This window comes from Periophthalmus magnuspinnatus, chromosome 1 (genome assembly GCF_009829125.3).
Source record: "Periophthalmus magnuspinnatus isolate fPerMag1 chromosome 1, fPerMag1.2.pri, whole genome shotgun sequence".
Lineage (NCBI taxonomy): Eukaryota > Metazoa > Chordata > Actinopteri > Gobiiformes > Gobiidae > Periophthalmus > Periophthalmus magnuspinnatus.
This window is the reverse complement of record NC_047126.1, coordinates 10600397-10614113: the sequence shown is the minus strand read 5'-3', so window position 1 is coordinate 10614113 and position 13717 is coordinate 10600397. Positions and strand designations below refer to the sequence as shown.

Genomic DNA, 13717 nt, shown 5'->3' with positions numbered 1-13717 from the left:
CGATCTGGAAAAGAAAAAAAAAACTTTTTTGTATCGAAGGAATCAACAGCCGCCATCTTGTCGTGGCTCGGAATTAGGATTTCGGTCCAACGCTGGTTTTAACGTAGAAATTGGACATCCTTTCCGCGATATGACAGCGACATTGGCCTCACATTGTAATCTTAACGTCGCCTCGGAGACATTTTGTGCGAAAAAACGGGACTGGGAACGGTGGTCGTCGGGCAGAAACGCTCCGTAGATCTGATTTCCCCTTCAGAGTGCGGCGATTCAGCCCCTGACGCTGTCCGGGAGCCGTATTGTTTACCAGGCGGACAACTGGTCGTGGCTTTATAATTTTAGTGCAGACCAGCTGCATTTTTGTGCAATTGTGCATTTTTGTAAAGCTCCGTTGGATTTTTGCATGAAGAAATTTGACGTCACGCAAAATGGTTTCTTTGGACATTTAGATTTTTTTCTCGCTAAAATGCATCAGTTTACTTGATCTATTTGGATTGTTATTTTGACGCTCGGTTTTTACATGGAGAACATTTTATTTGGCTTTATTTAACGACGATAATGTGGGTGTTGGGTGTTGGATTATCATGGGGTGAATGGCGGTGGCGAAGCGGGGCGCTATTGCATCTCTTTTGAAAGGCTCACAGCACGAAGTGGCTAACCTAGCTCGTAGCAGGCAATTATCAAGCTATTAGCCAGTTAGCTCACGTTAGCATGCTGTCAGCTTGCTAATGTGCAAAAGTTGATAGAGCAACGTCTTTCTGGAAGTATTGAAATTGAAACAACAAACACGTCCAGCTGGAAACTATACAACCATGGCTGACAACCTGCTGGATGTAGGACCTCCAAACTCAAAGCGGCCGAAGCTGAATTCACCTGCGCTGTCAGCCTCTGATGGAACAGGTATGGGCCTATCACTGCATGCATTTGTAAACACCCATGACACCGAGGCGTTCACATTACAGTACGCTGGTAAAAAGCCTGAGAAATGTAAAAAAAAATGTGACCTGCCATTGCCATAACCTTAAGACTTAAAATATTGTTATTGCCGTAGTATCTTTGCATACATCTGTTTGATTTAAGAGGGTTAAGTTTTATGTCAGCTAAAATTACCCAAACTAAGAATGTGGCTGTGAATTAAAGACTGACCTGACTGTAGTGAGTATGATGCAACACAACACAAGCTGCTATCAATGGAATTGAAATGGGTCCAATATAAGGTAGTAATAACCATATCACACATTACACACACGACACAATTGTGTTATTGCTCTAGAAAACGTCAAATGATTAACGTGTTATATCAGATAATTACACTAAATAATAATGTCATCAAGTGCTCGCACAATCGTGACCTTGTGGTACGTTTTTCAGGTACTTTATGGTATAGTACAGTATTAATCCTTCGTTTGTGTAGGTTTCCAAGAGGTTTTGGTAATAATATCAAATCTAACAGTACTATATAGGGCAGGTTATAGTTTGTCAATATAAAGTAGAGCTTAAGTTTCAAATGAGTTGACTATATTCTTTTTAAGATGCTGCAGCTGCATGAAGATTATTGATATACTTCTGTGGTGGCTTTGTGCTGTTGCTAAAATGTACTTGGGAGTTTTTAAAATAAATAAATTAGTAGGGCTGTAGACTAAAATTATTGGTAGACTAGAAATATCAATTAGTCGACAAAAAGGGTTGCAAACGCTCTTGAAACAGTTTCATGCAGAAAAGTACTAGGGAACAATGCATTTATACAAAGGGTGATTAAACTTGTGAATTATGTTTAAACTGCCTTTTAAAAATACCAAAAATATAAAATCTTCAGCTAACTCACTCACTTTCCCTTTAATGCTGTTGTCCCATATAAATCCTTATAATCCTAATAAAATAAATTGTCTCCTGATACGAAGTTATCATTTACCGATTAATTGACTGAAGGAGTAAAGACTCACAGCTTTAGAAATGAGTAGATACTGGTATAAATAATTTAGCCATAAATCCAGTTATTTGGCCACAATATATTTTTCTATTGCCCATACCTTCATTTACATTTAAATTTTACTTTCTCGTCTAATAACAGTCACAGTAAAGCAAAAAAAAAAAATATATATATATCAATGTGCTTGTTTACATTTATAACTGATTAATTAGGATATTATAATTTTTTTGGAACACAGACTGGTCTGCCAGCTGAGTTTCTATTTTTTTAATGAGGGATTTGAACCAAAATTTATTTCATTGAAAAGGTTTCCACCCATACAAATGATTCTAGGCTACTGTATATAGTTGTCATGATAATCACACTTAATTTGGATACTAAGAAGGACAACTGGTTGCAAAAAATATATATATTTTTTTATTGTACATCGGGACTTTTAAAGCAGCAGTAGTCATTCACACTAAATGCACAATGCCGTTTTGACATTCTTCTTCTCTAATTTACCTGTGACATCAATGGTTTAAACCACAGTACCTTTTAGCCAAAAATAGACTTAATTAAAAACTTTTTTTTTTTTTTTTTTTTTTTACTAGTACAGCGTCTTTATGCTTACTTGGCTTGGTGGACGGCCTCCTGCTTGTTTCTATGGCTATACTATTAGGCTGTATACCATATAGAATGTTCCAAAGTATGGTTTTAACTTTGTATTTCCCTGGAATGATGCCACCCCTTTTAAACATAATTGAATATTTAATGATGATAATTTTTGATTATGAGAATAAATAACAGTTTCCAGAAGTGACTTTGGCCCTCAATATGTGGCTGCGGTATTCTACTATGATGTTTTCAGATGGAGGGCAGAGGCTAAAGTTGCCTGACCAGCTAGTCCCTTCTACATTCTGCCCAGAATTGGGCCTGATCGATATGGATTTTTTTTCAGACCAATACAATACTGATTAAAAGGGGTTTTGGAGGTGCTGATAACTGATATAAGAGCCAAACCTAAGTTATATAATCAGTTAAATATCTAGTGATTTTCTAGTGATTCTAGTGATTTTTTTACATCACTAATTATATATCAGCTCTATTAGATTTTAAGTTGAGTTTATTCAGGTTCACTGTTATTTGGCCTCTTTACAGTTGATTTTTTGTATGACACTATTTTCTAGCCACTTAGCATTTAGCAGTTAACCTTATTGCTAATTAATACTCTATGCATAATATAGAAATGCCATCCATTCATGTCTCTATTCACCGCTCATTTACATGTCAATGTAGGTTCAGTAAACATGTACACAGCCACTATCTTCACTTTACATTAGGCCACTGTAAGAGAAAACTGGTTTCTTATGTGTGGTAGCTAAGCACTAACCAATGTTAAAGAATGAAAGGTCACATCAAAACAGACATATTTGCGGCACTCACTGCTAGCGGATCACAATTTTTTCCCCCTATTATTGATCCATCTCAATTTTCAATTCTGTTTTCTTCCATCTTATTGAAAATAAAGACACGTGGACTTCAGGTTTAGAGCAAGTTGTCAGAATCACTACAGTTTTTATTTTGTGTTGATAGGCACAATCTGCAATTCTGCAGAAATCACCATTTAAAGTTTGCAATGATTGTACAATATATTGAGCCTAAAAGTTATGCTGCAATTTTACTATCGGCAAAAATATGTGCGATCTTCATGCGCTAAATGAGCTTAAGTTTCACTCATGAACGGTGAGAAAATAGTTGTTTACTTTCCATAACTTGGATTATAATGATAAGAAGCACCAGAGGGGAAGAAAGAGAGGAGAAAAGGCAAGAAGCTGAGGCTGGATCAGAGAGAGGGAGGCGGCGAGGGGCAGACAGTACTGTACACACAGAAACAGAAAGACACACTGAACATTTAGTCAGACTTTGCAGATTTAAGGCAAAACATGTGAAACCTGAGGGCAGATGAGGACACATGAGGAGACATGAACAGATGCGCTGTGGCCTTGGCTCAGAGCTTTCACCTAAACAGAGAGCAGTGACTTCTGTACCACGCCCTCTTACTGCCACACTCTCTTACTGCCACATTATTGGCTGTAGACATGTCGATTAAAATACGCTTGTTTTATTATTGAGATTGATCAAAGTTTAGATTAAGATTGATCTTTCGATTTTTGGCACAGTCCTAGTCACCGCTCAGATAGGCTACTTCTCATATCCCAAGCCTTCACGAATAAGACTCCTTGTAAACCTGACTCAGATAATATAATCCAGCATGTTGACAGCAGCATTGTGTGTGCTTTGTCTATGGCCACAGTTCTCTCTTTTCTGCACTGACACTGATTAAAAACAAACTGTATTTTTGTTGCTGGCCTGATCTGCGCAAAAATTTTAATATAGAATCAGCATTTTAGTTAAGACTACAAGAGCATTTAAAGCCATCGCTCAAAGTTCACATGTCTGGCATGATATACAGCTCTAAGATGTGGAAACACTGGAAATAAGTATCGGAAGACAGTGGTGAGAGAGGAAACGGTGTCTCTGCCCTTTTAAGAAAAGCTGTGTCGATGCTAAAGCTAAACGCTAGCTAGTCCCTTCAATCAGAGGGCTCTTGAGCAGACTTGAATGCAAATCCACTCATCAGGCAGCACTAAAACCATGTGAAGTTTGCCTCAGCCCTCGATAACCTGAGCTCTGTCCACAGAGTGAACAAGTGTCCACAAGCCCTCCATCCCACGTGACAGACAGTATATGGCTCCAGACCCACTTGTCTTTGTAAAGTCTTGTTGAAATGAGGTTCTGGCTGGTCAAGTAAGAACTAGAGTTGAGTGATGTGACGATAATATAATATACCACGTATATATCAGTATCGTCTGTTTAAAAAAAAATCCATCTGTTATCTGCAAGGTTTATATTCAGCACTGCAGCCAATTATTTACTCCATCAAATATATATTCTCAGCCATTTGTCAGTATAAACCTCTTTTTTGTTGTTAAAACCGGAAAACCTATAAGCGCTGCTGTAGTTTAAAAAGATACGCAGAACCCCTGAACTCATCATCACACGTAATAGAGTAATAAACACTGCCATGACAATTGACGATTCAAAAGAAAACATTGATGGTATAGCTTTGATAAAGTGTGCCTTTTATATTTTCTTTCTGAAAGCCTTCAGTCGGCATATTTCAACCATGTAATAGATTAAAAATGATCAATAATCATTGTAGACTAGTCAGCTTATCAAAAAAAAATATTGCTGATTTCGTGTTTCCCATTAATAGTTTAGTTCATGATGGGCCACCATAATGTTTTTTTCTCACATGACAGAATTCTACTTCTGAGAAATGTCCTACCTTCCTCACGTTACTGTGTGTACAGTTCAGATTCTTGGCTTGAACCCCATTTTCCCACCGTGTTGTTGGGTCAGGCTCAGGTCCAGTGTGTAGAGTTGCGCCGCACACCTGTGTTCCTCCGCTGTTGTAGAACTATATGGTCTCCATGGACGATTCAGAGCTTCCTCAGTGTGTTGAGCGCAGCCACCACATTGTTATGTGTTCTTTCAAGATGTTAGACTCCCAAGTAAATAAAGTGGTCAAATATCTGCTGTTAGGGATGAAGTCGCGTGAATGAAAGTGGGTGGCTAATATACAAGGTAAGGTGAGGAGCAGACTAAAGGGATGCAGATGCCCTTCCTCAAAGAGCGAAAGAAAGAAACGAGGGAGGTTTAATATGGGTCAGTGGCCAGTAGGGATGGGATGATATACAATAATATCGTTAATTGCCATAAAAAAAGGTCTGCAATTAATCGTTCGTGGCATTTTTTAATAATCGTGATCATCGAGCACGATTATAATCGCCTTTATGGCACCACACTGCCTCATGTTTCCAGTTCCAATACAACGTTTAGATGTTAGTTCTGGTGTTTGCCCACTCTGTCATAGCAATGACACTTGTAGCTTCTGTGCTTATCTCTGTCTGAACTATATTCTGCCAGATATCAACAATAAACAAAGTCTGATCCGTGACTCTCCACAGGAGCGTGCCAGTGCGCGCCTCACCCATGCGCACAGATGAGACGCTAATGTGTGCACATCTTAGATTTTTACCTACAATAATGCAAACTGCAGAATAAAACAACACCTTTTAAACAATATACAAATTAAGTCTAATTCATACAGCTGAACACAAATGTGCCAGAGAGCATGGTACAAATGCGCACTATGTGCACAGAAACAATGCTAACGATTATACACGGTATATTTTACCTACAATTAAGTCAATAGCAGAATAAACCACGCTTACCGATCGAGAACAGCATCCAATCCATCAAAAAATAAGGTCCTTTACTCCTGAGTCCACTGTGGGATCTTTACTCTTTGCCGTGAACCGCTCAGAGTCCGAGATGCATCTAGTATAACTTGTACAAACATCCACAGTGTCCTCGATCACGTTCTCCCTTTGTTTTGTCCGTTTCGTCATGTTTAAAACGCTAAACAACAGTGCGTAAAATGTGCCATTACGCACACATTTCTGCATCCACTCGGCTTCGGCCATTTCCCAATTCGCCAAAGTGCCTTAAATGCATCGTTCTAAGTGTTTGTCGACGAGCACTTGCGTCATCTGTAGCACTGACTCGCTGTCTGCGGCCTCAGTAACCCACAACCCCCACCTTATTGGCCAACACTGGTGTCAATCACAAGCTAACACGTGTGTTTAGCACTGAACAAAGTTGGCGCTGTCAGAAATTTATCATGCCTGAAATCGACAAAAGAAATGCAAAGAAGTGATGGAGCAGATTTCATATTTGGAGTACTTTCCTACAGCAGATTGGACATGGAGGATATTATTTTGTGGACATAATTTCTTGACTGGATTATATTCTTTGGACCTTTATGGAACAAATGAGACCAACTTTGTGTGAATATGTTGAAGGTTGTCAGCACTGTGGTGATTGCAGGTGAAAATGGTTTGCATATCCAGAAAGACAAGCGCCGCAGCTTTCATTTGGTGTGTAGATTGTTTGTGTGGGTGACGCAGAAGTGTATGTACATTGCTGTAAAGTTGTAAAGTAGGCCCAGGCCGTCGGAACGTTAACAGGTTAATCATTATCGTGATAATATTGTTAATGGCGATTATTTTGGCCACAATAATCGTGAGTCTAAAATTTAATATCGTCCTAGTGGCCAGGGGACTGGAAACACACAGGGAGAACGCAGGAATGCAGGAAATTTACAGGGCTCCAGATAAACATTTTTATTCAGGAGCACAGCAGCCCCTATATATAATTTATATATATATATATATATATATATATATATATGTGTGTGTGTGTGTAAGACAAAAATAATTAACTGATTCTCATATGTGTGCACCAAGCTGAGCTCTGGAGTTAAGGGTTTAAGCTCTATGTCAAAAGAAATAATGATCTTATTCTTATAGTTACAAAATTAAACTTTTCTGATAATGTTTGAATATGCACGACAACAAGACGGGATCTTGGGTTTCCTAAGAAACCCAAGATCCTGTCTTGTCCCATCTTTAAAGAACGTCTTTTTTATTTTGACAGTTACACAATTATTAAAATGGCTCTGGAGTCATTTATGAGAATTTCTTAACATGGCGCATTTGTAGTGAGTGTCCGGCACGGCAGCAGGCGAGGTCACACCACACAGCAGGTTCAAATGTCTCAAAATTAAGTGTTGCACAAAAAAATATGTAATTCTTGGAACTGGGAATTCTTTTTTCCTAATTAATATTATTATAGACCTAATTTATGTGCTTTATTTATATATCAAATTGTAATGTAACTGCTAATAGATGTTTAATGAAGACAGATTTATTTATGAGTGGGAAGCAGGTCATCTGTAAAACTGATCTGGCTTGTTCATATGTAGTTTCATTTATATAGTCTGAGTAACAGCATATTCTCTACTTCTCCATCTTAAAGCAGAGGCTATAGTAAATAGCAGTACAGCTGTCAACATGCAGTCAGTGCCTCGTAACATACTTCATACATCACTTTTATCACAGAAACTACAGTCTTTGCCATTGTCCTCTGCGGGGACACAGCATGGAGTGAGTTTATAAAGGTTACTGTGTGCGTTAGCTAAAGCTACTCTTTGAACATGATATAAAACTTCAGTGATTAAAAAATGGAAAAAGCGAGCGGAACGTGTGATGGTGTGATGCTGTGTATGAGCATCTTTTTATTAGAAGAAAAAGGTAGTTGAATTGAAGCCTCAGATGAGTCCTGGATAGAAACTAGACTGCTGTTACAGTATTGATTCATGTGCATTAAAGGCACAATTACACTGCCTGTCCAAAAAAAAAGTCACCATCTGGATTTAACTAAGCAAATGGGTACAAGCCTCCCTTGGTCAGGTCTTGGTTCAGCAAAAGTCTGCTCCAAGAATGAGGTCAGCTGACTACCTGAATATACTGAATGAGCAGGTTATTCCATCAATGGATTTTTTCTTCCCTGATGGCACGGGCATTTTCCAAGATGACAACGCCTGGATTCAACGGGCTCAAATTGCGAAAGAGTGGTTCAGGAGCATGAGACATAATTTTCACACATGGATTGTCCACCACAGAGTCCAGACCTTAACCCCATTGAGAATCTTTGGGATCTGCTGGAGAAGACTTTGAGCAGCGGTCAGACTCTACCATCATCAAATCAAGATCTTGGTGAAAATAATGCAACACTGGATGGAAATAAATCTTGTGTGTAGTCTCTCTGAAATCTGTGGAAAATTGTGACTAGTCGACTGCTAAAATAATAATTAGTTGTAGTCCTAATAGTCTACATGTAAACACACAGTGGCAAGCCCCTCTTGTGTAGAACCAACCATCTTTCATCCGAAGCGCAATAGGACCTGAAGTGAAGAATGTTTGGAAAAGCCATAATCATCATAAACCTTTACCAGTGGCTAGCTGGCTAGATGCAGAGTTTTAAAGCTCAATAACAGGAACGGGCACAAAAAACACATATGGTGCATAGGGAGCGCACTGTGACAAGTGAGTCGTGGTGACTGCACCTCATTGCACATCTATGTATGGGCCGCTGTTTCTCCGCTAAGGATTTTAAAAGGATGCTGTTCAAATGTGTCCAGAAGAATAGACAAAAAGACATGAACTAACAAACTATTACAAGAAGAATCACATTTCAGAACGTGTACAGGTCTAAACTATAGGGGCTGACAGTTTTTATGCAGAATAAGACAGACCATTTTGTTGTTTGTGGAAGAAATTATGTTACCACAACAGTTAGTCTTTGAGATTTGCTAATTGCATCCATTCAAATTGCAATTTTGACTTGATTGTGATTAAATTTTGCAGCCCTTCTTCAGGCTAAGAGTCCAGATTGTTGCTGGTAAAGTGTTTTCATTTCATCGCTTGCTCCCCTCACATTAAAATGCCCCAGTGCCTTGGTCTTAGTAAAAGGACAGAACTATCAATGCAATGTAAACTAAAACAAAAAACAAAAAAACAAAACACTAAACAACTGCTTGTGTATTCCCATGTGCGCGTCACTCATGGATCTGTTGCAAAATCTGGATACAGTACCACCCCTTCAAACTTGTGGATGGGGATAGTGGCCATTCCAGCAATACTGTACCTGGACTTCAATTTTCCCCCATTAAGTGAATTGTAACTAATTGTAATTGGAGCTGCTCTTTGACAGGGCATGTACAGCTTTCAAAAAGGTTGGATTTTGTAATGATTGTTAGATGCGAAATGGGTAAATTAAAAATTCTGCTGTTTTCTTGATTTATAGTTTATAGTCATAATGCAAATATTGCCACAGACAAGTTTTTTTTTTTTTGCAACTAATCAACCATGTTTCTGATCAGTTTTATCAATCGTATTTGTAATTTGTGCATAGAGCGGAACAAAGAGCAACATGCCGAGTTAGGCCCCATTTATGCAGACACAGGGGAGTTGTGTGGGGTAACCTGCACTCTGCCCTGGTCTCCTGCCACATACATGGAGACACTCATGCGTATGGCATTTACACCCCCAATCATAAAGAAAATCCTGGAGGGACTAACACATTTTCTGTGAGAATCCCTGTGACACAAGATACTTTTGTCATTGAGGTACTAATTATGGATTATGCTCACAGTCAGATATTCGAATAATTTGAATAAATACTTTTCCAAAAAAACTTAAACCATTTTAAAAAAACCTTTAGAAGGCAGAGCTTTGTGGAGGGAAAGATGCCTGGACTTTTCTCTCAACTGAATTTAACTCAAGTGTGATTTCTGGCCTTGTTCTGTTGTGACTTCCATCAATCAACTTTTATTTGTTTGAATGCTCTGATCATTAGTTCCAATCACTTTCAGCAAGAGCCATCCCAGACTGATGTGCAGAACTCAGTTCAGAGGGCTATATGTATCAATCTGGCCAGAGCCAGAATAGTGTTTTCTGAAAATGTATACATTTCCTGTGTCATTTTGATGTAATAACTGCTTTGTCTTGAGTATAAGACCTCCCCTCTCAGCTTATGACATGCTTTGTATAAACCTGTTACTGATTATTCCATCACTAAATTCATTGGCGATTACTACAATAATCAATCAGTTGCGATTTATTGATTAACTTGTTGCAGCAATAGTGGAGTTCTCTGCTTTTGCACATATACTGCCATTTTAGCGGTCATTTTTACGGAACAATGTGATCTGAGATTAAGTTTTGCAAGACACGAGGCAGCCATGTGTTTATTGTCAGTCCCACTACATGGCTTGTTAGTGAGTTGCTGAAACTGTTAGTTTTTGTTTGAGCCCCTATTAGGGCTGTTGTAGTAACCGCAATATAGCAACATCACACTTTGATTAGTCAAATCGCTTAAACGACCACGGAAATCACATTTTACATTTTAATGAGGGCCCAAGCACATGCCCAGCGTAATTTTACTGTTCAAAATGATTCCGCAGCTCTGTACTGTGAAGACGCTGTAAATATGTATCGTGGGTTGTCGTAATGGAGGAAAAGGCGTCTTTGCCCCATTTTGAGAGAAAGCTAAGCTCAGCTGTCACTCATGTCTGACTGTTTTATATTGTAATTCTTCCAGTACAACCCGAATTTACATGTGTTATTATGGAACTTGGAACTATACTGCATACACCGCGATGCTGAGACACGTAAAGTTACCGGGAAATTCATTCACCCTGACAGCTGTAGCAACCATGACCTTACTCCTGTCGTACTTTACTTGACATAGATTACAGTCAACAGCAGTTTTATCTATGCAATCACATTCCTTGTAAACTCCGTCATGTGACTTGAGTTATGTTCTCCTGTGTTAATAATCCAGTTGTTAACATATGATTGCATTACATTGCTTGCTTGGTTGTTGCTTTGTCAATGCATATTTTTCCATACGCTTAATAAAACCTACAGTGCCTCTCATGGTCACAGTTTTGTTATATTAACGCATACAGTTTTGAAATCGTAAATAAAGCAGAGCGAGGTGCAGCGGGCAGAAGCCAACAGGTGGCTGCAAGCAGAGAGAGAGACGTGGAGGCTTGTTGGAAATGAATTATGCATTTGCATTTAATCAACTAGGGATGGGACGATATACGATAATATCGTTAATCACGATTAAAAAAAGGTCCGCAATTAATTGTTCGTAGCATTTTTTTATAATCGCGATCATCACGCACGATTATAATCGCCTTTACGGCACCACACTGCCTCATGTTTCCAGTTCCAATACAACGTTTAGATGTTAGTTTGTGGTGTTTGCCCACTCTGACATAGCAATGACACTTGTAGCTTCTGTGCTTATCTCTGTCTGAACTATATTCTGTCAGATATCAACAATAAACAAAGTCTGATCCGTAACTCTCCACAGGAACGTACCAGTGCGTGCCTCACCCATGCGCACAGATGAGACGCTAATGTGTGCACATCTTAGATTTTTACCTACAATAATGCAAACTGCAGAATAAAACAACACCTTTTAAACAATAGACAAATTAAGTCTAATTCATACAGCTGAACACAAATGTGCCAGAGCGCATGGTCCGAATCCACACTATGTGCAGATGCAATGATAACGATTATACACGGTATATTTTACCTACAATTAAGTCAATAGCAGTATAAACCACGCTTACCGATCAAGAACAGCATTCCAGTCCATCAAAAAATAAGATCCTTTACTCCTGAGTCCACTGTGGGATCTTTACTCTTTGCCAGGTCAGAGATGCCTCTAGTTTAACTTGTACAAACATCCAGTGTCCTCGATCACGTCGTGTTTAAAACACAAAACAGCAGTGCGTAAAATGCGCCATTATGCACACATTTCTGCATCCACTCGTTTTCCCAATTCACCAAAGTGAATTAATTTAAAAAATGTGTTCATCGACGGGCACTTGCGTCACTTCCGGCGCGGACAACGACTGTGTCCATTTCGACAGCATGGCATTGAGGAGTACACATTTTCTTCCAGGTACGTCTGTTTACGGAAAACCATAGCCATGTGATACATCATCCTATCCCGCTGCTCATTGGCTGTAAAGGGAAAACGTCACTAAATGTGTGTGATGTAATTGGTTGATTCTACAAGGGGAAGAGTGGGGCGTAAACTTTCAGTCATCTGTAGCACTGACTCGCTGTCTGCGGCCTCTCAGTAACCCACATCCCCACCTTATGGCCAACACTGGTGTCAATCACAAGCTAACATGTGTGTTTAGCACTGGGGAACAAAGTTGGGCTGTCAGAAGTTTATTATGCCTGAAATCGACAAAAGAAATGCAAAGAAGTGACGGAGCAGATTTCATGTCATGAGTCTAAAATTTTAATATCATCCCATCCCTATAATCAACAGAATTAATTTTGTGCTTTATTATTAGCCTTATTGACCATATATATACTGTTATCTTAAAACTCAATTTGAAGCAGTTTTTTTTTTTTAGATTGAGGGGTAGTATGAATGGGATGCAATTAGGGATGGGACGATATTAAATTTTAAACTCACGATTATTGTGGCCAAAATAATCGCGATTAACGATATTATCGCGATAATTATTAACCGGTTAACGTTCCGACGGCCCAGGCCTACTTTACAACTTTACAGCAATGTACATACACTTCTGTGTCACCCACACAAACAATCTACACATCAAATGAAAGCTGCGGCGCTTGTCTTTCTGGATATGCAAACCATTTTCACCTGCAATCACCACAGTGCTGACAGGAAAGTCACAAAGTGTGAATCTGGACTTCACTTACCATTGAGCGCTCTGGTTCTGTCAAACATCAACATATTCACACAAAGTTGGTCTCATTTGTTCCATAAAGGTCCAAAGAATATAATCCAGTCAAGAAATTATGTCCACAAAAGAAGATCCTCCATGTCCAATCTGCTGCAGGAAAGTACTCCAAATATGAAATCTGCTCCATCACTTCTTTGCATTTCTTTTGTCGATTTCAGGCATAATAAATTTCTGACAGCGCCAACTTTCTTCCTCAGTGCTAAACACACGTGTTAGCTTGTGATTGACACCAGTGTTGACCAATAAGTTGGAGGTTGTGGGTTTTTATTCTGCACTCTTCTGTTTTAATGTTAATTTTATGATGATTTTTTATTTATGTGATTTGTGTGATTTTAATGTCCTTCTTATTCTGTAAAGCACTTTGAATTACTTTGTGTACGAATTGTGCTATACAAATAAACTTGCCTTGCATCCCGGCATCCATCCCACGCAGGCTGGCTCCGCCCTGTTAGCTCAGAATCTGATTGCTAGTCTAGATTGCCCAGGTAAGACTAGCACGCAGAATAGCTCAGGGAAGCACAGCTATAGTG

At 39.0% G+C, this 13717-nt stretch overlaps 1 protein-coding gene across 1 annotated transcript in view; it reads left to right on the top strand.

The window, feature by feature from the left end:
* Positions 1–19: 19 nt before the first annotated feature.
* Positions 20–13717, top strand: part of crebbpa (CREB binding protein a) — a 41507-nt gene continuing 27809 nt past the window's right edge. The window contains 1 exon segment of the mRNA XM_055222188.1: positions 20–897. Within this exon segment, the coding sequence (XP_055078163.1) occupies positions 810–897 (88 nt within the window). The 5' untranslated portion in view covers positions 20–809.